The sequence below is a fragment of the Erithacus rubecula genome (assembly GCF_903797595.1).
Source record: "Erithacus rubecula genome assembly, chromosome: 11".
Lineage (NCBI taxonomy): Eukaryota > Metazoa > Chordata > Aves > Passeriformes > Muscicapidae > Erithacus > Erithacus rubecula.
The window spans coordinates 15,259,101-15,284,565 of record NC_136663.1 but is presented as its reverse complement, the minus strand read 5'-3'; the positions used below and the strand labels follow the sequence as shown (position 1 = coordinate 15,284,565).

Below are 25,465 nucleotides of genomic sequence, written 5' to 3'. Positions count from 1 at the left end.
TGCAATGTCTTCATCTAAATGTTTTTAAAGCTTGAAAAAAACAATAAACCCTCGAACTATTAAACTTACAGAACTACTTACTGTTTTGCATGTGAAGTAAAACGCTTCCAGAGGAAACCTGATTATTTTAATAGTGGGCAGTGCCAGCGACCGACTCCCGCCCCGAGCCCCCGCCTCAGCTTTCCCGCCTCCGCCCCCGCCCTCAGCCCGCCCGCGCACAGCGCCCCTGGCGGCGCGGCGGCCCCGGCGCAGGCGCGGTGCGATCCCCGGGCGGGGCGGGGGCCGCGCCCCTCGCCGCGGATTGGCGGCCGCGGGTCACATGGGGCGGTGCGAGGTTCCGGGTGCTGCCGCCGCCGGAGAACGTGAGTGCAGGGGCGGGGGGACGTTGCAGCCGCCGCCGCCACCTCCTGCCCGTCCCTGCGCGGCTCCTCCTGCCGCGCTCTCCTATCCTGCTCCCTGCCCTCCTCCTCTCTTGCCTTTGCCGCCGCCTCCCGGCGGAGAGCGGCCCCCCGGCCGTGAGGGGCGCGGCCCTGCTGAGCGGGGGGGTGCCCGGTGCAAGCCCCAACAAGCGGGGTCTGGGCCGAGTGAGCTGCCCTCGAGCAGCGCTCTGTAGGAAGCTTCCCCCCGCCGCTGCAAGGAGTGGTGGCGGCAAGCAGGGAGGTGAAGCGGCGGGAGAAGAGGAATGCTCGGTGTTTCACGGTTGTGCAGGCGTTATCTCTGTGCACACACCCGCCGCCGTGTCTGTGGGACGCGCTCCGCAGCCCGCGGGGTTTATCTCGGCCACACCCGCCCGTGTGCGGAGCTGCTCGCAGCCTCCGCTGGGAGTCTGGGCTGAGTGCTTCCTCCTGCCCCATCTTCGGCAGGGTGCTTTTATAAGTTCTACAAACAGCTTCTCTAAAAATTCAGTAGCTAGCCAGAGTTATATCCCCTTCTTTGTTAATACTATGAAACAAAAAAAAAAACTACCCCCAAAACAACAAATAGCTTGCAGCTGTATCGAGGAAGTAATGGCAAGTATATCTTGTCTGTAGTTGGTAAGTCTTACACTTGTTAAAACACCGAGTTTAAGTAATTCAGGTGTCTATAAAATGTAAATAAGAATACCTGGTTTGGTTTCCTGAAATAGCACAGCGGTGTTCTTCCTGGAACTGATTTTTTACTGACATTGATTGGAGGTGTTGACAACAGTAGTATGACACTAATACTAGAAAGTGTATGTTTCTGAATTGTTTGTATATTCCACCAGTATTATTTAAAGTTTATTTCTTAAAACAGTTTCCTATTCTTCCTTTCTCTTACACACTGCAGACAAATTTTTCTTCAAAGCAACCAAGGAATGCTAAAATTCTAAGAGCTGTTGTGCTTCACACTTCTGAAGTAGAGTCAGGCAATCTTTGATGGTTTCATTTTTTGATAATATATAAAAAAAAATTCAGATATAAGGGGATGCTCTTCTAGTACGATTACCCAGTTTTAACATACTCGTGTTACAATTGCAATCAAGTGGGGAAAAAAACACAGCAAAACCCAAATCCCTGACCCTGAGTTAAACATATGTGAAATTAAAACTCAGCTGTTGCCTAGTATGAAGTTCACTTTGTTTTGATGTATTTTTATTTCAAGCTGTGACATCCTTTTACCTTTACAAGTACGGTGATATTAAATATTTATGACTATTTCACTTCTCCAATTAGTGTAGCTGTATCCTAGTGTTTTGAGAGGCAGTTACTAATTACTGTCTATTATGAGAGAGATTTGACCTAGCCCCTTGGGTTCTTTCCTGTGAAAGCTGTCTCATGTGTTTTGGGATAAGGTGGCTAAAATGGTTCTTGGCATGCATTGTTTAACCTGTGTATATTTTATTGTGAGCAGTAATTGTTGCACACTTCAGAACACAATTTTCAGTTTTAAGTTGAAATTTTTAGTTTAAAAACTTTCTTTAGGTGGTACCTAAGAGGATTAAAAATCTATAAAAAAATTTCAATTTTCATCTGAAGCAGAAATAAGAGGCGGAACTTCTTTATTCTCAGAGAAAACTTTGAATGAAATCTAAAATGTTGCATAATAAAAAGCCATTTATGAAGTCATTGAATGTTGATACTTATTTGAAAGTTAAAGTTGAATGTTAACTTTGAATTCCCAGAAAGAATTACTGACTTAAATTGTTTTAAAGCATTTTTATTACAGATGTGTTATTTTTCTCACCAAACTCTGAAATGCTGTCTTTTCAGTTCCTTCTTTTGTGAAGGAAAGCCATTTAAAGGCACATCTGATGAATTCAGAAGTTGTTCTTTATGAAGTAGTTTTGTAATTAAGTCAGAATTTTGTCTTTGCTATTAACTATGTAATTGACTGGACATTTCAAAGCTTATTGTAGCTGACAGCTTGTGGCTGACCTCCTTGCATGCTTATTAAATATAAACGGGATGATTCATTATGTTTCAAATTTTTAGTTTATTTTTCCTTGCATTGGTTGTTTTTTCTGTTAGGCCTTTTCCTCACCCCTTTTGAAAGTTTGAGGGCCACAGTAAAAGTGTTTACAGTTGGCTCCTGCTTTTTTTGCCCCCCTCTTTTGCCCTAAAAACACTTTTTCTGCTTTACCTTTGTATCCTGGGTCTGTATCTCCACAAAGTGCTGTGGGCCTGTTGAGGCTTATCTGCATTGTGGAATGCTTTGTCCTTAGCATCTGATACTCACCCTTTATGTTTCAAGTGGTTTTGACATTGGTTAGCTCTAATCTGGACATGTAGGCTGAATGCATAATTTTTTTTCCAGAGTGTACTTGGTTTTGCATAAGCATAAATCAAAATGTCAGGGTAGTTTTGTCTGTTTTAGGGGAAGCAAGGGTACAGGGAGATTCTTTTCCTCTAAACTCAAATGGCAGCTATAGGAAAAGACAGTAGAACATTTCATTTTAACTGATATTTACTAAAATATTTACTTTATTAGACGATTTTTTTAGTAATGTGAAGTTGTATTATTTTATGGTTGCCAAGTGAGTGAGGAGGTTTTTCACAGTAAAAATAAGTTTAAGTGCTTTTTACTTAGTACAAAACAAACAAACAAATTCCAAGAATATTTAGTTCAGACATTTATCTTGAGTAGGTGACAAAAATGCAGACACGTGGCAGCTTGGATACAAGACAAATGTCCATTTCAAGTCTGTTCTGGAAATTTGTACATTTTGAAGTAGGTGGCTTGTTTTCAAAAAAGAAAAAGGAAGAAAGCACTTCATTGTTTGAAGCCTCATTAGACTGTTAATAAACAGAGTAGAGGCTGAGGAGGAATGTTCAAACAGTTGAAAGCTCTATATGTTTTAAGGGAGTTGCATTCCAGAAGGCTCTCAAATAGCTACTGTTCTCTTTCTTGTATCTTTTTCCCTTGACTCAAACACATAATGTGTTTTGGCTGACATTCCTGGTTGCTCCCAGTATGGGGAATGGTTTGTGATAGCTAGCACTGCTGTGGTCATGCTGGAAAGCATTCCCAGTTCTGTTCCATCATTATTGGCTGTGTGCTGGATAAGGGTTTCTTTCCTTAGGTGTATGGGTGTTGAAAGTACTTAAATTGGGAGTTTAAGGATATCAGAAGCAGAGATGGAAACTTTAAAACACAAGACTACTTGACGGTTTGAATAACATGTTGTGGCAAGATTTTGATGTTTCCACATAACTTGCATTTAAAGGCTGTTCACTTTTAAATTCTAACAGTTTTTGTGTTGGCTGTTTTGTGATGAAAAAGATGTGACCTGTGTATGTGGTACAAGAAAAGCCAGAGGTCTGGGCAGATTATAAGAACATTGGGGAACACTGGTCAGACCTGATATCAGAACTAGTGTGAGGAAAGAGAATGACATTGATTAAACTTTGGATTAACTATTTTTTAGGGGGTAATGTTGACTTTAAAGTCAAAGACAGACAATGTAATTACCTGCAATGACCAATTTGCAGTTTAATAGGTTGTTTCATTTGAGTTTTGTGAGGACTACAACTGTGGTCTCTGCAGTTGAATTGTGATCATTAGAAACTGGTTTTGGAAGGCACCAATGTAGGAAGTTATATGTTCAAGAAAAAGCACATTTCTTGTTGTTTTCACTCTGTTTTGGACAAGGCTCAGGCATTATTTAGCATCTCCAAGATAATAACGTGGGAAAAATGTAGTGACTTTCATTGTAATGTAGCAAATACATTTTACATGCATTCTGGTTTAATGCAGTTGTTTTCAGGATAAAAAAACACAAGCAATTTGGTTTTTCCTTCTCTTAAATTGCTATAATAAGCATAAATATGATTTAAAGAGAAATACAGAGACTAAAAAAATACTTAATTATAAGAAGTGGAATTAATTAATTCTGTGTGTGAGCTAGCATGGACCTATGTGCTTCCCTCACTTCAGGATAAGCAGAAGAGGTAGCCTGGCCCCCACCTGGTGGTCTTTGTTTTCTTTTCCCCATTGCTTACTTCTAAACTAAATTCTTTATTTTCATCCCTAGGAAAGCAGTAACAATTTTCAAATTGCATCTAGGAGTACTTACCTGTGTCTCTGCTCCTTTTTTAAAAATTGTAACTTTTAGTTTTCAAGCTTGGCTTGTTTTGAATATTTGTAAAAGTTGGGAAAATGGCAATTAAAAAAAGATTAAATATGTGGCAAAGATAGAAATCCTGGAAACTGAGATTCTAGAGAAGAATTTTGAACTGTTTTCCCTCCTGAAATCTTAATTTTTCTGACTGGATCAGAATTAATGAAAATGTGTCTAGAATACCCAAGTATTTTAATAGGTTAAATACAGCCTGTCCAGCAATATGAAACAGAGGTTGCAGACTGCTTTTTCTCTCAATGCTTGTCTGGATTACCTGTATAAATCTCTTTTATTTGTGTTTTGTATCAGTTTACAAATTCTGATTTTTTTTTCTTACTTGAATTTTTGTTCTGATATATGAAAAGTCTCAGTTGATTACTGTGATGATTTTTTTTTTTGTGTTTAGAAACTCGAAAAAACTAGTGATAAGCTTCAAAACACCATAATATGTATATAACAAGTTATCTTTTTTCTTTCAGAATTTCAAAATCTTGGATGGTTTTGCAATTGAACAAAAGACTGGACTTTGGAATAATCTTCATACTTCTTTGAATAAGAAGTAACAATGGAACGAAGGCAAAGAGGAGTCAGTGCTGGACTGCTTTTGCTGCTTTATCAAATTTATCAAGTTGGATTCCAGAACATTCCTTCTGTTACCCTTGGGGTACTTGTACTGAATATTTTTCTCTTTCTGAGTCCTTTGAGGCCCCTGAGTGAAGTGTGTCTCAGTGTAGATGAAGCTGTCCATAGACAGAACTGGCAGCGTTTGCTGCTTGCTCCTTTCCACCATGCAGATGATTGGCATTTGTATTATAACATGATTTCCATGCTTTGGAAGGGCATAATGCTGGAAAAAAAGCTGAAGAGCATATGGTTTGCCTACATAATTGCAGTATTTTCAGTACTTATTGGAGTAGTTTACATAGTGCTGGAGTTCCTGCTTGTGATAATTCTGGATGATCCTTCCTATGGAATGAACTGTGGTGTAGGTTTTTCAGGTAAGACACAGAGTCCAATTTACATATGTAAAATTAATATGTATAGTTGCTATATAACAATAACTGTTAATTACAAAAAGTGGATAGGTGTACATCTGTGTATATGTATGATTGTCCCATCAATATGCTTATCCTATTTTTTAATTTAAAGCATGTACTCTGGGCAAGAACATAATTCAGTTCTTGTTCTGACTGACAGGAACTTTACCTGAGAACATGAAAATATCAAACTGAAGTCTGAACTCTTAATTTTATGATGTCATATAAGCATTTCAATAATGCTCCTTAGGTGGCTTCTAGAAAAGCCTATCAGTTTAAAATTACTCATGCCTGTCTTTGGAGAGACTCCCCTAGATTTGCTTCTAGCAAATGGATGCTAGCAACATCCAAGCACCTGATTTTGGTAATCTTCCAGTAATGGTCTTTTCTCCTTTAGCAGATCATTTTCAAGTCAATAAATTCCTCTTTAAAAAAATCTTCAGTCAAGTGGAAAAGTAGCCCTGCATTTCTAGATAAGTAGGGGATTTCCTTGCTGTCATTGGGACCTACCCTTAGAAGGCAAGCATGCTTTTTCAGCCTTTAACAAAGTTGCTTCAACACCTGTGAGGTTTTCTTGGGATATTCCAGTGGGCAGGAGCTGGAAGATTCTGGCAGTTGCTTCTCTGGAAGTCCAGATATTTTCGGGTCACCCTCCTTTGGTAACAAGGCTGCCCAGTTCTAATATGGGGCTGTAGAGGCCCTGAGTGCAACCCCTTTCCCTGAATGGTCTGGCTGCCTGTGCCAGCCTCAGTGTGACCATGTCAGAACTTTTACTTTGTTAACTTTGTTAATTTGTCAGGGCTGTTTTCAGACCACTGTGAGCTTTCTCTTGAGAGGAACTTTTTCATAAACGCTTCCAATAAGTTCTCTGAATTAATTCCATCATATTGGCTGGCAGTTGCATGATAAAACAGTTGTAGTCAATTAGAAATTAATATTATTTACTGTGATGAAAGGTGATTTATCTACTTCTTTTTTTTCAGAAACAAGTGGTTCTGGAGTACGTGTAAGATGATTTTCCATTAATTCAGAATCTGGACTTACTATTTGTCTTGTTTTCTCAAGTCACAGAACATTTTTTGAGTTCACTAATGCTGTCAATTATTTCAACTAGAACTCCCATATTATATTATGTTTGTATTGTGTTGAATACCTGAATAGCTACAGTGAGCAGGCATATTAAAAAGCAGCTTAGATTTGGCTGTTATACAAATACATAATTTTTGTATCTTTTTTTTTTTTTAGTCATTGAAAATTATCACTGAAAAAACAGAACTATTCTGCATGCAGCAGTATGCTTTGTGGTGCTTTGAAACTGCATGGTACTTCAGATAGTTTGTGTTTCTTTATATTTGTGCACAAGTATTTTTCTCTTCATGTGATTTCTTCTTGTTTGCAGGAGTCTTGTTTGCTTTGAAAGTTCTGAACAACCATTATAATCCAGGAAGAGTGAGCATTGTCTTTGGGTTGCCAATATCCAGTAGATATGCTTGTTGGGTGGAGCTGGTGGCTATTCATTTAATCTCCCCAGGGTAAGTGCCTTGAATATTTCCAAGAAAGGAGAAGAGATTTGGGCTGTCTGGAGAGTTTGAAATGTGTCATGAAGTGTGAGTAGTGTTAGCTGGTATCCCAGTGCAGTGTTGGGACTACAGTCTGCTTTTTCCTTAAAGGCCTCTTTTTTGAGGGCATCTCAAATTAAAAACCTGAAATACTGTTCCCAGAAGGCGTAATTGAGAATTTGAGGAAGATAACAAGAGTTGATGGGCAAGGAAAGGGCTGTGCCTTTTCAATGAGGTAACTAAACTATTCCACCATAGTGCCAAGGGCTTCATTAGCTGGGCAGCATCCATTGTTTGCTTGCCATTTCTGTCCTAGCCCACTCTGGTTTAGTCAATCCTGCTTATGATCAAGCTATAATCCAGTATTCTGCCAGTTTTGTCACTGTCAGTGTCACTGTCCTGCAGTGCTCTGGTCATCTCCCTCATTTTCCCTGTGTGCTCTGTGCCAGCACAGTTCATCTGCCCCTGTGTCTGGGAGAGCAAGGCCTTGCTTTTCTTTGGCACTTGATTTTTGTAGTCCTGTTTGCAGATGAGTAATTTTCCTATGCAATATTTTGTAACTGTGAATCACATTGCTGAATATATGCAAAGTACAGACACAAAACCTATGAACTGTTAAATCACAGTTTATGTACAATTTCCCACTTTTCAGGAAGACTAAAAAAAAGAGCTCAGCAGTACTGAGATATTCCTTGTTAGATAATATGATATAGCTGATAGAACATTTCCAAGTGCAGAAGGAGAATTCAGATATTGCTTAGGTTAAGCACTGGTTTTACTGCTTTATGCCTGGCTGCTCAACTGACTGCAGTGAGGATTAAAGACAGAAGAATGCTCTTCCCAAATGCAATTTTATTTGTGAGCTGCATGGCATTGCTACATGGATAAACCTAAAGCTTTCAGTGTATAATTTTTTTTTTTCTGAAAAATGTAAACTGTTGTTTTAGCTGAATATAGGTTTTATTTGGTGATATGTTTAACAATACTGTTTTTAATTAAAGAATAGTGGAAGAGCATTATGTATTAAGTAAAACCATATACTATTTATACTAGAGGAAAACATGATTTCAGACATTGTATGCTCTTCTTTTTCAGTTGCATTACTGTAGGAATGTCTTTGGTTAGAGAGTGGATGGGAAGTCCAGAAAGAAAATCAAAAAATATTTCATCATTTCATGGAAATTTAGACTCATCTAAACCTCTACAGAGGGCAATTTCACAGCACTTAAATGATAATGGGGGCTACAGAAAACAAGAAGTGATCTGCAGAAATTCATGTCCTAGAACACAACATATTTAATTAGTAACTGCCAACTTCCTGCAATGAACCAGAGCAATTGTAGATCTCACAACATTGCTCTTTTATGCTTATATGTGTTCAGGGCAGGTTATAATATTTGAAGTCTATGTTTAATTGGTTCCTTTTGTAGACTAAGTTGCATAATTTAGTTTTGAATAGATTGAGAGGTCAGTATTTGAGGCAGAATTCTGTCCAGTCAGAAAGTAATTTCGTAAATTTGGACCTGCCTTATTGGACTGATGTAGCAGGTTCACCTGAGACTCCATAACCATTGAAAGATCCAAAAGTACTATTGAGCCTTATGAAAACCTTGGTTTGTGTGCTGGGAGAGGATTTAGGAGATTGCTGACATCTTACTTTTTTTGTTTTGGAAAAATTTTAAAGTGCATTCAGTACCCTTCTAATATTCATCTTTGATAAAGGATATTGAGATGTAGGCTTTGCTTAGAGGTCCTTGGGATTATTTGTTTAATGGGAGAACAGACATATGAAAAATTACTTTGTTTAATCTGTGCCTCTTCCAGAATTGGGCAGATATCTTAAGTCTTAAGTGAACCAATATCATATTGGTGATTTCAATGTAGAGTAGGTGATTTTAAAGTATTTTTAATTTTCCAAGTCAGCCATGCATATTTCATAAATTTGGAAAATCTGTTCCAGAAAATCTATTTGGAAAACTTGTTCCTTATAGATACTTTTTTTTTGATAACTATATTTTATCTCTAAATGTATACAACAGCATTTATGTGTTACTCTTTAGAAAGTTGTTTGGTTACTGGTGAGAGAGAACTGCAGCTCTCCATGGCAGGGTGCGATTTTGTGGTTAAGTAGGTGGCAAAAGAGTGAATTTAGATTTGATCTTTACCTCCCTCTAGTGACACGTGCATTTTCCTGTCTCCCTTTGCCTCTGGTGCCTGGAAGTTGTGCCATCATCTGTATGACTCCTGCAGATCACTGACCTGAATGTAAAAATTGCTGCAGACATTGCACTTGGTGCATAAAACATTTAATTTCTACTTTATAAAGGGGGAAAAAAGCTCTAATTTTAGCTCATATTATTTAAATTTTTTGAAAACCAGTATAAATGAGTTATTTCTAATTGCATGTGAGAAAATGTTAATGTTTAGTGTATTGGCTTCTCTAACTTCATAATGTAGGTGAAAAATTAGCAACTAGTGTTTACACTTGCTTGAATTCAGAAGATTTTCTCTTAATTTGTTTAAACACAAAAGAGTTTAACCCTTAATTTGGATATTGAAAATTTATTTTTGAATTTATGGAGTACCCCATAGTCATGTCCGTAACTGGAGCAAATCTCTTTATTTACTATAAACATATGCTTCTGGAGTGATTTCTCAAAAGACTCCAGTCTTTTCATTCTGTATACATATGGTAATAATATTTTTTAAAGAAATTGTTAGTATGCATAGAAAAGAATTTGGATTTCAGCATTTCAATTGTTCTTTCAGTTTTGAAGGCAGTGTATTACAAAGATTGCAGTGGATCTGCATTCATATTTCTTTCAGAATAATAGTAGGATTGCATGGATAGCACAGTACAAAGGACTGTGTTTGTGCTTTCACTCAGAACTCTACATGGTTTTGGTAAGATCTACCCAGACATTACAATGTAAGTTACTTTTCTAAAGCTTAAAACCAATTTACTCCTTTGGAAGTCTTTAAATGCTTTTAGGGAAAGCATATTCTGTAGTAACTAAAATGATCTCTCCAATTAGTTTTTTCAGGATATTTGTTAAATACATTCCTGTAACTGTGTAACTCCCAATTTTAAGTAGTTGTAAGGAAAGAAAACTTGGCATTATATCCTTACAGGCAGATAACATCTCTGTGCTTGGTCTCACTCGGGGACTTTCTCGGGGAAGTCTCAGAGACTTTCTCTTTACAGCAAATTCTACACTCTCACTCTTGTATCCCTACCAAAAAAATCTCTATTACTCACAAGATTTTTTTTTCAATTTTCTAGGACTTCTTTTGCTGGGCATCTGTCAGGGATTCTTGTTGGATTGATGTACACTATGGGACCTCTGAAAAAGATCATGCGAGCCTGTGCAGGTATAGAATTCTGTTGAATTTACAAAATTTGCATAAGGAACACTTATTTTTAAAGTTCAAGAAGTCTTGCATATAGAAATTCAGCCTATTCCAGCAAGTTTTTAGACAATTAAAGATATGCTCATTTTATTAAAGTGGATGCAGAAGAAAAAATTCAATTTTTTTTCTTAAATATGGATAAGAGTAATTAAGAATAAATGTGACTTTCAGATATTTTTACATAGAGGAATACTTTTTTCTCATCTTTTGAAGTACTTATTTAGAGTATAATCTTTCCATGAAAATATCACTTCAAATGAAGTTTGGTGAAGCCATAAACATATGTCAGAACAAAATGTTTCCATCTTGATTTCTACTGTTGTGTCAATTCTGATGGAAATCTCTATGGTTTGCAAAAGTTGGTGGGCTGCTTCAGAAATTTTTACTGTATTTCTTGAGCTTTCCAACACTGTGTTATTACAGCTTTTCATATTGCAGTAATAATTATTTTTTAGAAAAGATTATAACTTTAGACATCTGTAGTCTTAAAAATTGTTTTAAATACAGCCCTGCAAACTTTTAAATGTATACTCCCATAAACATCAGTGTTTTATTGAAGTCTAAGCCCTGACACAACAACTGTGCTGGGATTGGTTGACAGAATATTTGACTTTTTATGTCTGACTACTAGATAGGTTGAGTACTTTATTCATAACTGTTCCATCAAATTGAATATGGATACAGTGTTTGTAACATGGAGAATTATTAGTTCAAATGTGTGTGCTCTCACGGGGGCTTGGATCACAGTTTGTGGATAGTCTGTAGGTCATGTATGTTCAGCAGGTGGAAGGGAAAAAGGACACCAGAGCATCAGCATCAGCTTTCCTGCCTTGCTGGAGGGAACAGATGTCAGGTGTCCCGTTGGTTAAAGGTTAACCTTGCATGATTCTGTGCCTGATGACTATAGAACAGGCAGGCATCAGCCCAGCTGCCAGGGCAGCTGCAGGGTGCAGCCTTGGACGTGCCAAGATGCAGCCCTGACTGGCTAACCTGCCCTGATCTCCTCACTAACCCTGCCCTGGTTTGGGGCTGGACTGGGGACCTTCTGAGGTCCCTTCCAGTGAATTTTTCTGGGATTCAGAGACAACCCCACTGTGTTAGTGAAGCCTGCCCTGGAGACAGGGCTGCTGTGCATGTTCTGTGTGACTGACAGCTGTGGGAAGCAGTGTTCAGTACACAGGCTTTTTTTTTTTCTCCTGTGTAGCAAAGCAGGAATAATGCACTGTTTCTTCAGTCTTCAGTTTTTTGTGCATTAAACATTATTACTAATGAATACTCTCAGTAGAGAAATTGTTCATTATGTGTTCTGGGGAGAGCATTATAGGTTGGTTTGCTTTTTTCCTAGCCTACGTGGATATGTTGCTTGAACGTGGCACACTACTATAAAATCTGGAACATACAAACTTGCAACAGTATATTCTCTCACTATTGCCAAAACAGTCCACAGATACCCATGACTGATTTCCTGCCTGTATCTTATGACAAACTCTTAAAGAAAGGGTACTTGAAATTTGAATTTTGTATTCTATTAAAAAAAAAATAGGATTATTCTAACAGTATATGCATTATTCTTTTATTTAGCTGGCATTTCTTTCTTCACTGAGCCTGACAGGCCAAGGGACTACTATTCAGGTAGGTACTCTTGTCCACTTAATCAAAAACTTACTCCAGCTTTAGTTTTTTGCTAATGATTAGAAAACCTATAGGAGAGCTATGTAAATGGAAAAATGGATAGTATACAAAATATTCTGCACATGTATACTTATTAAACTTCTATTGCTTCTCTGGGCATGTCTCACTTTTCCTCTTCAGGCAAGTGTGTGGATGGATTTTGTACAAGAGGCTTAGGCCTCAAATTAAGGTCATGACTTCCTAAAATGCTGCCTCAAGGAAGTATCATCCCTTTTGCACAAGGTGTAGCAGTAGGGAAATTGTGTCTACTGAAAGCAGCCGTTTGGACCTTGGTAAATATGCCCTTATCTGGCAAATTTATCTGTTCCATTCTAGGATGGTTTTTCCCTTCTAACAAGGATCTGCTTCCTTTGAACACTCTTTGTAAATGAGGTAATTTACTTGCAAAAAGTCCCTCCTCAGCAGACTGAATTTAGGCCATCTTCAGTTTATAGATGGATGGTTGGAATGCTGGCACACATTTGATTCACTTTCCCTGCAGAACACTGAATCATTGCATGTGGAGTGTACAGAAATAATAGGTGGAGGCCTTGTCTTTGAGAGGGCCAGTAGAGGCTGGGAGATGGGCTCTGGGTGTTGGATCTGAGCTTAGGGATGCATATCCTGGCATTTCTTACCTCCTGCAGTGATTTATGCTCTTTCCTGGGCATCTGTGGGAAGAACAGGATAAATGCATAGTGATAACTCTCTCAAATATCTGCCAGTGTGCATTGGCTTGTGGCTTAAAGATGTTCTCAGCAGAAAGCTTTATGGGAGAATTTTGTCCTTAATAGCCTGTGGTAGATCCTTCTTCCATCAATTTGTCAAAACCTCTTTGAATTGACATGAACACTTTTAACACCTACATCATCAGAAAAGACTCACGGTTGTTTCCTGGTTTAGAATCTGTCGTTTCTTGGTTTGGTTTGAACCTGCTAACTGCTAGATATTAAATAATTCCCACAAGCAGGATTCTGGGCACTTAAGTATTTTTGAAACATCTGCTTTGTAATTCCTAAACAAAAGATCTTAGCCTGCTTTCCTCAACAACAACAACAGGGATTGTTCCAACTTAAAGGTATATTTACCCAGGATTTTCATTACTCTACTTTACTCTCCAGTCAAAAATCATTTGATCTAAAGGCCAGTAAAGAAATAAACCAATTACTGCTGTGAAGTGAGAGGTGAGCACAGCATGTACAGCAAGCACAAGTTACCTGGCAATCCCAGCCCAGGTAAAGGTGCTCACCCAGCTACAGGTGCTTGCCCAGCTGCTCACAGACACTGAACCTTCCTCCAGTATCCCAGAACAGCAGGGTGGATGGAAAATTGAAAGATTTGTGCTGGAAAAAGCTCTTTAATAGATAATGGAGATAAGAATTTGTACTGGATATTTCAGTTCTGTGATCTATTACAGTTTCTGTACAAACACCAGCTGCTGGAAGCTTGGGTGGGTGTAGGAGGCCACCCTTGTGGAGGAGCAGCAGAGGGATTCTGAACAGCCCTTTCTGTTTGCTTTTCCAGCTCTTTTCAAGTAGGGAAGATGGAAAAGATTTCATGTAGTAGATCTGCCATGATGGGGAGGGAAGAAAAAAGCTTTAGTATGCTGACAACAAGGAAGTCTGGGCTTTTTTTGCATATTTTGGGCAGTCCCCAATTGCTGTTACTTTGAGTTCTTTTGGACAAAGGGGAAATGGAGAAAGTTAACCTGAATTATCCTGTCTTCCAAGTTCACCTTTAGATATAACCATTTGATTTTTGCTTTGTACTAAGTTCATTTGTCTAAAATTACTTACAACTGCAGTTAAGAAAATATATATTTGTTACATTCATGCCCTGTTCATATACTTTGTAATTGTCTTTCATCCTATTTGCAGAAGTCTTAATGGAAGATTTAACCTTTTGCTTGGTGTATGATATATGGAAGAAATTTGACCATCTGTGAATGAAGAAAACTTGCTCTAGTGTCACAGGCTAATGATGCATATATTGATGAGTTTTTCACTTCTGGCATTGCTGATTTATTATTATGTGCCTTTAAATGCCAATTTAAATAGAAAAATAGATGAAGGTATGGTCAGAACAGATTTTATGAAACAGCACAAGGAATCAGCCTTAGAAGAAAAAAGGTTTTAAGTGTAATTTTAACACCTTCAGTATTTAGTATCTGAATTAGGTTTCTCTAAGTGCAGTTCATGAATAAAGTATTAGGACATTTATTTTGATTAATAGGAACACCTTGAACATGTCAATGTTACCAAACCGAGTCTCATTTTAAAATAAAAGATTGTGGCTTTCTGAGCACTTACAACTTGCTGGCAGTGTGAAACATAAAACACAGAAAAGCTACAGCAATAGAACAAATCGAAAATACAGCATCCTTTTGCTTTCATCAGATAATTTCATGCTTTTAGTACCAGGATTTTTACATTCTTCATGCATCTAGTTTTGAAGCCTCCAGAAAATAAATTTATAGTTGAGAAAGTGTTCATTCAGATTAACATAAAGCAGAAGAGAATGAGGGTAGTATATGAAGATATGTCTGTACCTTTTGGATGCTAACAGCTAAATGCTGTCCCTCAGTCAGATTTCACTGCAGGTGTAGGAAAAGTCTTCCAGTGTCAGTTGTGTTCCAAGACAAGAAAGAACTGGAAACAGAATGTGTGGATATAAGGTGTATGTATCTACATACATCTGTGTGCACATACAAGTGTATATAAAATCAATGTAGGGATATTTGAAAATCCAGAGGAATATATATAATTCTATGTAGAATATGCAGTTACTCTGTTCAATTTTTCCTGGTTTTCCTGTATAACGTTCAAGACAGAATATTGCTGGTTTTATTTGTCTAGAGCTTCTATAGCGTGGGATATTTTTCTTTAGCAAAATTATTTTTAAAAGGAAATTATTTATTCTCATTTTGTCATCTGTATTTGTTATTAACCACAGAAACTTAACAAGTTTCACCTGGAATTGTTAGAACCAATGAGGGAACACAAGATGATGTTCACATTGATGCTAATAATCTGAAGAAAAAAGAAATAGCCTGCAGTACTTGTTTCCTACAAAAATATTTCCACTTATCTCATTTTGAAAAACCTTTGTATAATTTTCTCTTGGTTGGAACAAACTGGGAAACTTTCTGTACATTGGTTCTTCAAAATCTCTTGTTCACTTGTCTGGAAATGAACACATCACAAAAACTTTGCATTTTGAAAATGCAGAAATGGAATAGAAAAATGGGACTTTTCTTCATAGACTCAGTTGAAAAGGGTTACTTTTTGCCATATTTTTATTATCTTAGGTTTTCTGTGCTCAGGCAAGATCAGATTGTGTTGTTAACAGGAAGAGAGTCTTCTCAATTCTGTAGCCAAGTAATTTTTTTCCTTTTGAATCCCATGTGTTGGGGTGGATGATGGGCTGTGCTTGTTTTGGGCAGCTGTGCAAAGGCCAGAAAGGGTTGTCAGCAGTGAGTGGGACACTGATGAGATCTGTGCTGGGCTGGTTTTCTGCAGGGCAGGTTTAGCTGTGCCAGAGCACAACATGAGCTGTGTACAGCACTGCAGGAATTTGCAGGAGTATTTCCCTGTGGAAATATTTCTCTAGGTCCAAAGATGACTGGAATGTATGATGACATTGTTTTATGGGCCTTGGGGGAAAGGGGAAGAGGGGTGGGGAGAAAAAGCCTGAACAGTACCTGGTTTGTGTTCTAGTGATATCAGTAAGGTGTCAGAATACTGACAACTAAATGTTAAAATGAGATGATGAAAACTGTCTTTCAATATCTGTGTGAAACTTCTTAGTAATAGCAGTTCTACTTTTAAGTTATAAAAATTGATATGTTTGGACCATCTTTTTTCTGTTGGCTTTTTTTCCCTCCTGTTACCATACTGTGGCTTTGTAAATCAGAATTTGTAATTCATGGCATATATTGTATAAGTAATTGAACCCTAATAATTTTTTCTTTCCCAAATTAAAACAATTTATGGAAGAAAGACAGCAAGAAGATAATATCTGTTTTCACACTTGCTGAGTAGCAGCAATTTATTTTATTTTTTGATTCATTTTACAGAGTACTATGGCTATTATCCAGATTATCAATACAGAACTCCAAGGAACTACTTTGATTATACAGGTGGGCTCACGGAAGAAGAACAGCTTGAAAGGGCAGTGCTAAACAGCCTTAATGAAAGAGGTAGGAATTTTATTGCATTTTTATCTCTTAAGTTTGGATTCTACTAAAAGGGACTCAGGAGTGAGAAGAAGATGGATACCTCATTACTTATTTTTGGACATATCTTGTAATTTTGGGAAGAAATGCATATAAAATGAGTTTTATTGTCTGGGATACTGTCTGTTTTACTGTCTTTTTAAGATTATATTTTCCATAATTTTAAACATTGAGTTTGAGAAAGAAATCCTTCAACACTTTTAATATTAAGCATTTTGAGATGTTACTTGAAAGAATGAACCATTTTTGTGGAATTTTTTGAAACTATCAAGAAAACAGATTATGAATAACAGTGATAAGATTATAATATAAATAAATAGGCAGTATGTACTTTAAAAGCTTACATGTATCACTGTGAAACATCTGCAACTTTCATTTCTAGCCTTAAATAATCTCTAGCATTCCAGGTAAGATGTATTTTTTGTCTGCTTGTGTTTTTGAACTAAGATAAGTTCTGTGCTGTAAGAGGGAATATGTTTTTTTGGAGATTTCTGTGAGAAACCAGGTTTCACTTTAAACTTCCCTGCCAAAAGCAGCATTTTGTAACACTCTGGTAGTGCCTGGCTTCAGTGCTGGTTACAGTTTTTAAGCCTCACAGGCAAGTGAAGCAGGAAAAGGTATCATCATTTTTGAAACTGTATTGTTTCCAGTGTAATTTGGTGTGATCGAATATATAGGGATCTTGCTTTATTTGGCATCTCTTTCTCCTACACTGTAGTTTGGACAAGCAAGACAGATTTGAGCTCTTAAAATACTTCCTTAAACAAGCTGTGTAAAGGTTCAATTTGCCTATAGGCAGGTGTCTTATTTCTGAAGAACATAATATAGAGCATGTCACTGATCACACCTGTTTTAGGGACACAAAGGATGAGATTAAATTTACTGTGCTAATGGGCAATTAGGATATTCTTCCCTGTCAGTTAGTTTGAAAAATAATTAGCTTGAATGAGCACTATCCTTTGAACACAATACATTTTCCCTAAAGCATGAACATTCAGAGATTCTTGCAATTACATGGATGATGAAACAGGTACTTAACATGACAAAAAATTACATAAAATAACGTGAAATAGGTTGTAACAGCAGGTACCACAATCAATTTAGGGCTCTCTTATTAATTTTTTTTCCCCAACTATAACATTTAAACCATCACAGCTGCTTTATAACTTGGACAACAGAGTACTCCAATAATTTCAATTGATTAATAATATTTTTTTCATCCTTGTTTGGACAAGTGCATTTATTATGGCTTCTAGGCCACAGAATGTACCATTATGGATATAGAACATTGATCCATTCCTGTGAATTGATGTGATTAGTATCCTGCTAAGCTAATAAATAATACAGAATTTCCTGGTAGCAGCTGTTGTCCACTACTGAAAACTAATGTGTATTAAGACATGCATTGAATTTAAGCTTAGTAGGCAGTGTTCTCTAAACACATACATGGGTTATCTAAACCCACCCTAAAGATACAGCATTTGTTTATTCCACATTCAGGCATTCTTGAACTGCAGATCTGGTTTTATGCAATATCTTGAAAATTTCTATAACAATTATAATTGTAATAATTAGAGTCTAGTGCAAGAAAAGAAATTGCTAGGCTTGTTTGAAGAATATTTTGCAAGCTGATGTTTCTCCACAAAAGACAAAGCTTTTTAAACATGGAGGTGATAATCTTTATAGTTTGTGATTGAAGAGAAATACCTACATGTATGAGGTGTAGTCATTCCTCTTAGATTTTATAATGAACTGTCTAAGCATTTCTTTGCTTTTGATTGAAATTAAACCAATAAATACCTCTCCATTCAGAAGCTTTTAGATGACCCAGTGTGGGCTAGTTAGAGTCGTTTGGAGCAGTTAGGGAATACCTGGGCATCTGGCTTACCTGTTCCCTGGAAGGGTTCCCATGTCTGTTTCTTGCTACTGAGACAGGACTTTTTATTGGAGTCTTTGAAATTTGCCAGCCCACGGAAGATGGTAATGCACGAATGGAATTTATGTGAGGAAACTGGAGAAATGCTGTATATTTTACTTCCAGCGTTATCTGTTCTTTCTGCAATTATAGAAATGCCAGTCATTGCACTTGAATATGCTGGTTTTCTGTAGAACTACTTAAAAGCAGATTACATGCTCAAATATGCAGTGCATTGTTTCAGATTAAAATTGAAATTTCATTTCATTAAATCATATGCTAGGGGTTTAGGCTTTGAAAATTAGATGCAACTTTTGTGATGTATTTCCTTTTGGGTTGGTTTTTTTGTTGTTTGTTTTTTTTTTTAAATTCATACTAGGGTACCCACCACACGTCTTGGAAATCCTAATCTTGGATCCAAATGGATCTCATGTTCTAAATACCTTTCTAAAACTGAAGCTGTGCTCTAGGATCTGATCACCAGCACTTTCTTAAGCAAATTTCTGGGAAAATGAATCAGTGAATTTTTATCATTTCCACACGGAAAGTTTTGGTAGCAGTGTAAGAAGCAGACCACTGGCAACAAGAAGCATAGTCAGAATTACTTTAGAAATATTTAGTGAATTCTTTTCCATCTGTCTCTTCATAAATACAGTAGTTGATGCAGGATAAGAGGTTTGCTGAGAATTAGAACCAAAAAACTCCCGATTCTCTTTACAATGGTGATCAAAGTTCACCAAAATAGTTAAATGAATCACTGAGCCTTTTACCATAGATTTCTCTTTTACACCAGTACCAAGACCAGTTAGCACCTCTGTAATACTGTGGGGTAAAGACGAGTACTCCAAAGCAGGAATTTTTGGAAATACTGCCTAAAGGATTGGCTTCCTTTGCTCTTTAGGCAACAAGTTGACAGTGACATAGTTGGGACATAGGTTCTTGCTATTGCCACAATGGATTTTGGGATAAGAGTTTATTCAGATTTTCATGCTGAAATGTATACAGAAGAACACTGAGTATTTTTTTTCTGGGAGTTCATAAATAGGCAAAGACACTTGCAGGTACTGCCAATTCTTTTGGATGGTTTCCTTCTTGTGATTATTTCAATTGCTGAAAACAATTAAAATAGGAGGGAAATGCTAGAAATAGTTAAATCTTGTATGTAGCTAGAGGTGGTTTGCATACATATGCACATCACACCTATTTTAAAAGCATGGTTTACATATGGAGGTAGAGACCTCTTGGTGTTTTGATCCAAGACCCAGTGATACAATTGGGAGTCTTTTCTCTGACTTCAGTGGTCTCTGGAATTTTTTTTTTTTCACTCAGTAACTTGAACTTCATAAAGGAACAAAAATTGTTCTTTTCACAGTGGGTTTGGCAGGGTCACCTTGCTGGAGAACAGAACTTTTGCTTCCCGGCTCTGGGCATCATTAGCAGGAGCTGTGTGTGGGCTGCACAAAGGCATCCCTTACACTGGGAGGAAGTGGGAGCTGCTGGCCAGTGGTTCCAGGGTGCATTGCTATCTCCATCCATCCATCTGGGTGTCTCAGGCTTGGACTGGGAAAAGGATATTGTTCAGAGTTCCTTTGTTGCTGTGGGTGTTTGTTACGCAAGCAGAAATGCAGTAACGGGAAAGCAAAGTGGTTTTTATATTGTAAGATTCTTGCAAATGTTAACAGACTTAGTCTGGGAATGTTTTTACTGGTAAACTAAGGTCAGTAAATATTCCTAATTTCAGATTTACCCATAATTTACTATTTTAACTGTGGTATTTCATTGGGTTAATTCTATAGATTATGTGTATATAGTTTACATTTCTTTCATTGGAACCATTTAGAAAATTATGTTCTAAATGCTTTTTTTTATGTCTGACAGAATAAATTAGTCATTTTCTAAGGAAAAGCATATCTTGCTATTTCCAGGTCAACAAAATACTTATACTACATTATGATAAATATACAACCTACCTGAAATTCTTCTTCTAGCTGAAATTATTCACAGCTTTCTACTCAGGAGAGGAATAGCTGTCTGTGTTAGCCTAGGAACTGCTTAAGTAGCATGTTTATGTAGGCTCTTTTGAGTTGGTTAGTAAATTCCTTTCAATACATGGGAAAGAAAGACATAATTTAATGTATCAACTATTTTCAGTTAATAAAGAATTTTGCCTTGTTTTAGGTGAATTAACATCTGCAGAATTATTAAATGGTTGGGAAATGCAGTGAGATTATTTTATGCCAACTCTCCTGTAGTGTTTTCAATATCCAGCTAAATGGTAGCTGGAAGTAGCTGTAAAACTAATCCCCTTAATTCTTTGCAGAAGAGCATCAAGTCCAGCAGTGGTCTCTATCCTCTTACTTCTGCATTGTAGCACTGATTATTTGTAGCAAATGGATGATCTGAGTGTGCAGCAAGATTTTGGCTTAGGAGAAGATGATTGATGGTTTCTAAAAATGTTACCAGTGTGCTCTTAATGATTTGTTACTTTAAAAAGAGTTTATTTTGGTGATACTGATTCAGGAAAGATGAGATTTTGAAGATTATGAAAATAAATACAAAAATCCTCAAGTATGGAGGGATTAAAGAGTAAGTCTTTAGCCATCTCCTCTCCTAACCAAAACAAATTATCAGACTTTTGGGAGGGAATGGTTTTGTGCATTTCTCAATTTCACCATCTCCTTTTAAAAACAAGAGAGAGAGATGGAGACTGTTCAAGATTTGTTCTGGCTTGCTCTTGTAACAATCCAGCTGCATCTGGATTAATTGTATGTTAACTTTCCTTCTAAATTCATTACCCTCAGCTACTTTCCTGCTAATTTGATTTTTCATTTGTCAGCTGTTCCAAAGCATAGCACAGAAACTGTAGTTACATTTCTCTTCTTCACCACTTTAAGTCTGTAGATGGAAGAATAGTTTGCTTCATAGCATGACAAAATTCTTTTCATACATTGACAGAAACTCAAAGGGCTGTGTTAGAAACAATAGCAAAGGCTAATGAATGTGGTCTACTTGGGGCTGAGTAGGAAAAAAATGGGGCAGTGATAAGTACTGAAAGCTAAAGCTCTGACTGTACAGCATGTCTGCATTTTGCAGAGGGAAGGACAGGAAAGAAAAAAAGCAGTTTTGCCATTTTATATGTTTTATTCAGTTGTAGTTTCTGTCAGGCTTAGTGAAACACAAAACAGGGAAAAGTTTGCTGTGTTTTGTGTCTCAGCTCTTTCTGGAAGCTCCTAGTCCTTCTGAAATATGAAAGGAGGAAAAATGCCTGCACTGCCTTTCCTTAGGATTCTTAGGCTTAGGTTAATGTTTTGCTCTAAGTTTGTTGTACTATATCCTTTGCTTTTGTCTGTCATCCAGTGTTGTTGCAATTTTCTAAATTCAGTCTTAGATTCCATTAGTCTTTAATTTGTTTTTGCTGATGTGTTGGTTTCTTGCACAGGTGTCAGGTGATGTTTCAGTAGTAGCAGTGGCCTAATTACCATTTCTGAATACTGTGGCTTATAAATATTTTGATAAGATAAAGGTGTTATTTCATTAATATTTCTGCTTTAATTAAAAGAAAAAAGGTGTCAGGGGACTATTTTAGGTGACAGGATAATTTAAATATCTACATGCAGATACAGATACATGTATTTAAAGCATCCAGCCTTTGCTGTTCTCCATATTGTTTGATGTAAAATAAGATATTTTCTTCAGCCTAGAGATTTTCAAAATATATTGTCTAACTTTTTATTTTTGGGTCAACATATAGAAGAGCATTTTTCATCTTTTTTATAACACCTCATTCTATTACTACTAATTACTAAAGCATGTGTATATTTGAAGTGCAGAGCACATTTTATGGGGACTGTGCAAGGACTTGTTTTAACTAAGTGGTATCTGTTTCTTTAATAAAAATTAACCTGGGATGCTGTCTGGAAAAATAAATGTTTTTATAAGAAACTTTGATATTTAGTTGACAATTTCACTACTAAAAAGAATTTTTTAAAAATGCAAGTAGTTTAATTATAATAATTTAAAAATCAATTATTAAACTACAGCATTATAATGCAGTTTTGACCCTATGTGGGGCAGCTTAAGAAATGCTGAATGTTACAAAGGTTTTATTACTTTTAAAGCTAATTTTCTCATCCTTAACACTGTAATTCTGCTCAGAAGGCAGACTGTTACTTTGATTGCCAGAGCCCCTCAGCTGTGTGTAACCAAGCCTGGTGTTTCTTTGCTGGGTGACTCGATGTGAATTCTGGAGAGCTGCTGCAAAAAACTCCTCCTGGGTGCCTGTGGGGCTGGGTGTGCTCTTGCTGCTCTCATGATTTTGCCTTCAGTTGGTGTGGTTGGGCTGCCACGTGTCCTTCCCTGAAACTGCTGCCAGCTGGGGCTGGGAGCTGTGTGTGCATCTGCTGTGGGTCTGCACATGTTGGACTCAGTATGAAAGCAAACACAAAAGCTGCTTTTGTAAGAAGCAACTGCTGAGGACACTGAAATAGTTTAACATTCTGGAGTTTACTGGGTAAAGGGGATTGTGAAAAATGTGAATACTTGTGAATACTTGTTATTCTTAACAGGTTAATGCTTGCTAGATGTTCTTTTGGTTGTGGTTTGTTGTTTGGTTGGTTTTATTATTGGGTTGGGGTGTTTTTTTGGGTGGTGGTAGCTGTATTGTTTGGGGTGAGGGGATTCTGGTTTTGGTTTTTCTTTTTATTTGACTGTCTTAAAGAGCAGTTTCTGGAAGATGCAATTGCCCTGAAACCACCAGAATTGAAAACATTCCATTCTCTGTCTCCTTTGTGTTGAGATGCTTTGGCTTACAGGATATATGTGCATTTTTCTCTTATTACAGACCCAAATAACAGTTGTTTCTCTTTGTGTTTTGTAGGTTTTGGTGGAGGAACACACAGTAATGAGAGGCGACCTTATGGGTTTTGGTTCCCACCTGAGAGCTCAGAAGAGAACATGAGAAGGCAAAGGCTTCGTAGGTTTGACAGACTGTGAGGTTGGCAGGTGTTGATGTAAAGTGCTATTCAGACTTACCAAAATATTTACAGATTTATTTGTAAACTGTAATTTACAGAATAACTTATAATCTTTCTTCCATTGTTTTTACTACTTGTTGCAAAACTGCATAGGATTTTGTGAGTTCAGACTCAGAGTGGGAACTTGAATAAGAAATGTGAGATAAGAATCAAAATGTGATCTTTGGCTGTCTCCATCTTAATGCACCTTAAATGGAAGAAGACTGATGGTTTTACCAAACTGTCTTTTTTTCCTTAAATTATTTTGTATAGCTTTAAGAATTCCTTGGCTTTTTGACTGCTGATGTTCTCAGACAACAGGTTTTCTTCATCCATTGCAGCTGAAACATGACATGTTCTACGGAACTTTAAAACTATGCAATTTTTCCTTACAAATCTTTCTCAGTTATCTGTAATGACTAGCTCATTTTCACATGGATTGCCATGTGAAATGACACTTGAAAAGATTGCTTTGATGGCAATGGCTGGGTCATGTGAGTCTAGGCTTAAGCTTTTGAGCAGGTAAATAGTTGCAGCTATCCTTCCCCTGCTGTCCTTACCAAGGAATTATTTAATACAAACTTCAGTGTTGCAGCCTTCCTCACATCATATTACCTAGAGCTTGGATGTGAGTTGTAACTACTTGTGTTTTCCTAAAGATTTTCTTAATATTTATGTTTTAAGTCAAAAACTGCTGCCCTTTACAGAGCTGAAATAATTTGTTAGAAGTTTTGTGTAACAGCATGCGGCTGTCATACAAAGCATATATCTCTTCAGTGATACACTTTTTTTCAAGCATCTATTTCCCTTTCTAAGAAGGCTTGGAAATTTTATTTTGTATATGCTGTTCATGCAGCTTTAAAAGTTCCACTATTTCTCAATATTTATCTTGTTTAAAGACTAATATGAGACCTGAGAGTTTGCAGACTTGTGGAGATAATGGCTAAACACAGGCTACCTTGAATTCTTCATTTTTGAGAACTTCCTTACCCAACTAGAAGAGTTGGCAGCAGACCTGAGAGCTCAGTTGTCCCTGTGGCACACCCTCCACACAAGGCTGTCCTGCTTGGGCACTGCTGCCTGTTTTTGTTAACTGATGAACCTTGAGGGGTTTGCTTCCAGATTCACCCTGAAAAATCACTCCTTGTCCAGGCATTTTATCCTCAGGGATGTTCCTCTAAAACTATTGCAGAAAGTTGTGATTGCAGAAGAATAATTTGATTATTGGCTTTTGACACAGACCTGTTGGAACCTCTTCATCAGCACTGATGGAGTAGAGGATTAGGATAAGCAGTTTAAGGGATTCACCAACCTGGACTTTATGAAGTCTACTTTTTTATGAGGCTATTTTTTGAAAATAAAAAACAGTGCTGTGTATTTCACACGGAAAAATATCCTGAAAGGGAATTTTCTACTGTATTCTTTAAATGAATAGTACCTACCCTTTCTGTTGTAGCTAATTTATGTAGGGGGAACTCTTGTTTGCTGGGAAAAGCACAATGTCAGGATGCAGACTTTGTGCTTGGGGTTTTGGGACACCACATGCACAACTGCAGCAGGACTCCAGGTACAGACAGAATGCAGATTTCTGGTGTATTCTTGGTTTTTGTATATATGCAGTAGCCATAGATTAAAACAGCAGACACTTTTACAGAAGGCCAGCTTTATGTTCACTGAAAGTAAGTCTCAAAAACCTGCATATTTTTCTCAGGAGGTAATAATTAGATGTAAATGAGAAGGATGTAGCATTGGTTCCTCAGAAATCCTTTAATGGTCTGTCAAAAGTTGCAGTATAACATACTGTGTGTGTTGAGCTCTAATATTTTATTTATTTAAAAGCACAGGATGTGCTGCTGGTCAGATAAAAAAAAGATACTTAAGGAAAATCAAAAACCTGATTACAATTCTATAAGCACTTGGTTTTGTAAAGTGAGCTTAGACATACATGCTATTAAATATTCACAAAAATTGTCAGTACTAATCAAAGTTCAGTTGTTTTTACTTTTTTGTATACAGAATTGAAATAAATATTTTTTTAACATTTAAA

General features: G+C 37.1%; 1 protein-coding gene across 1 annotated transcript; it reads left to right on the top strand.

Annotated features, from left to right (window-relative positions):
- The first annotated feature begins 237 nt into the window (after positions 1–237).
- RHBDD1 (rhomboid domain containing 1) lies at positions 238–25,465 on the top strand. Its single transcript, XM_079314772.1, has 7 exons — positions 238–362; positions 5,059–5,577; positions 7,016–7,148; positions 10,459–10,547; positions 12,168–12,218; positions 16,333–16,455; positions 23,283–25,465. Exons 2-7 carry the CDS (start codon positions 5,145–5,147, stop codon positions 23,396–23,398), a joined length of 945 nt encoding a protein of 314 aa, XP_079170898.1. The 5' UTR covers positions 238–362; positions 5,059–5,144; the 3' UTR covers positions 23,399–25,465.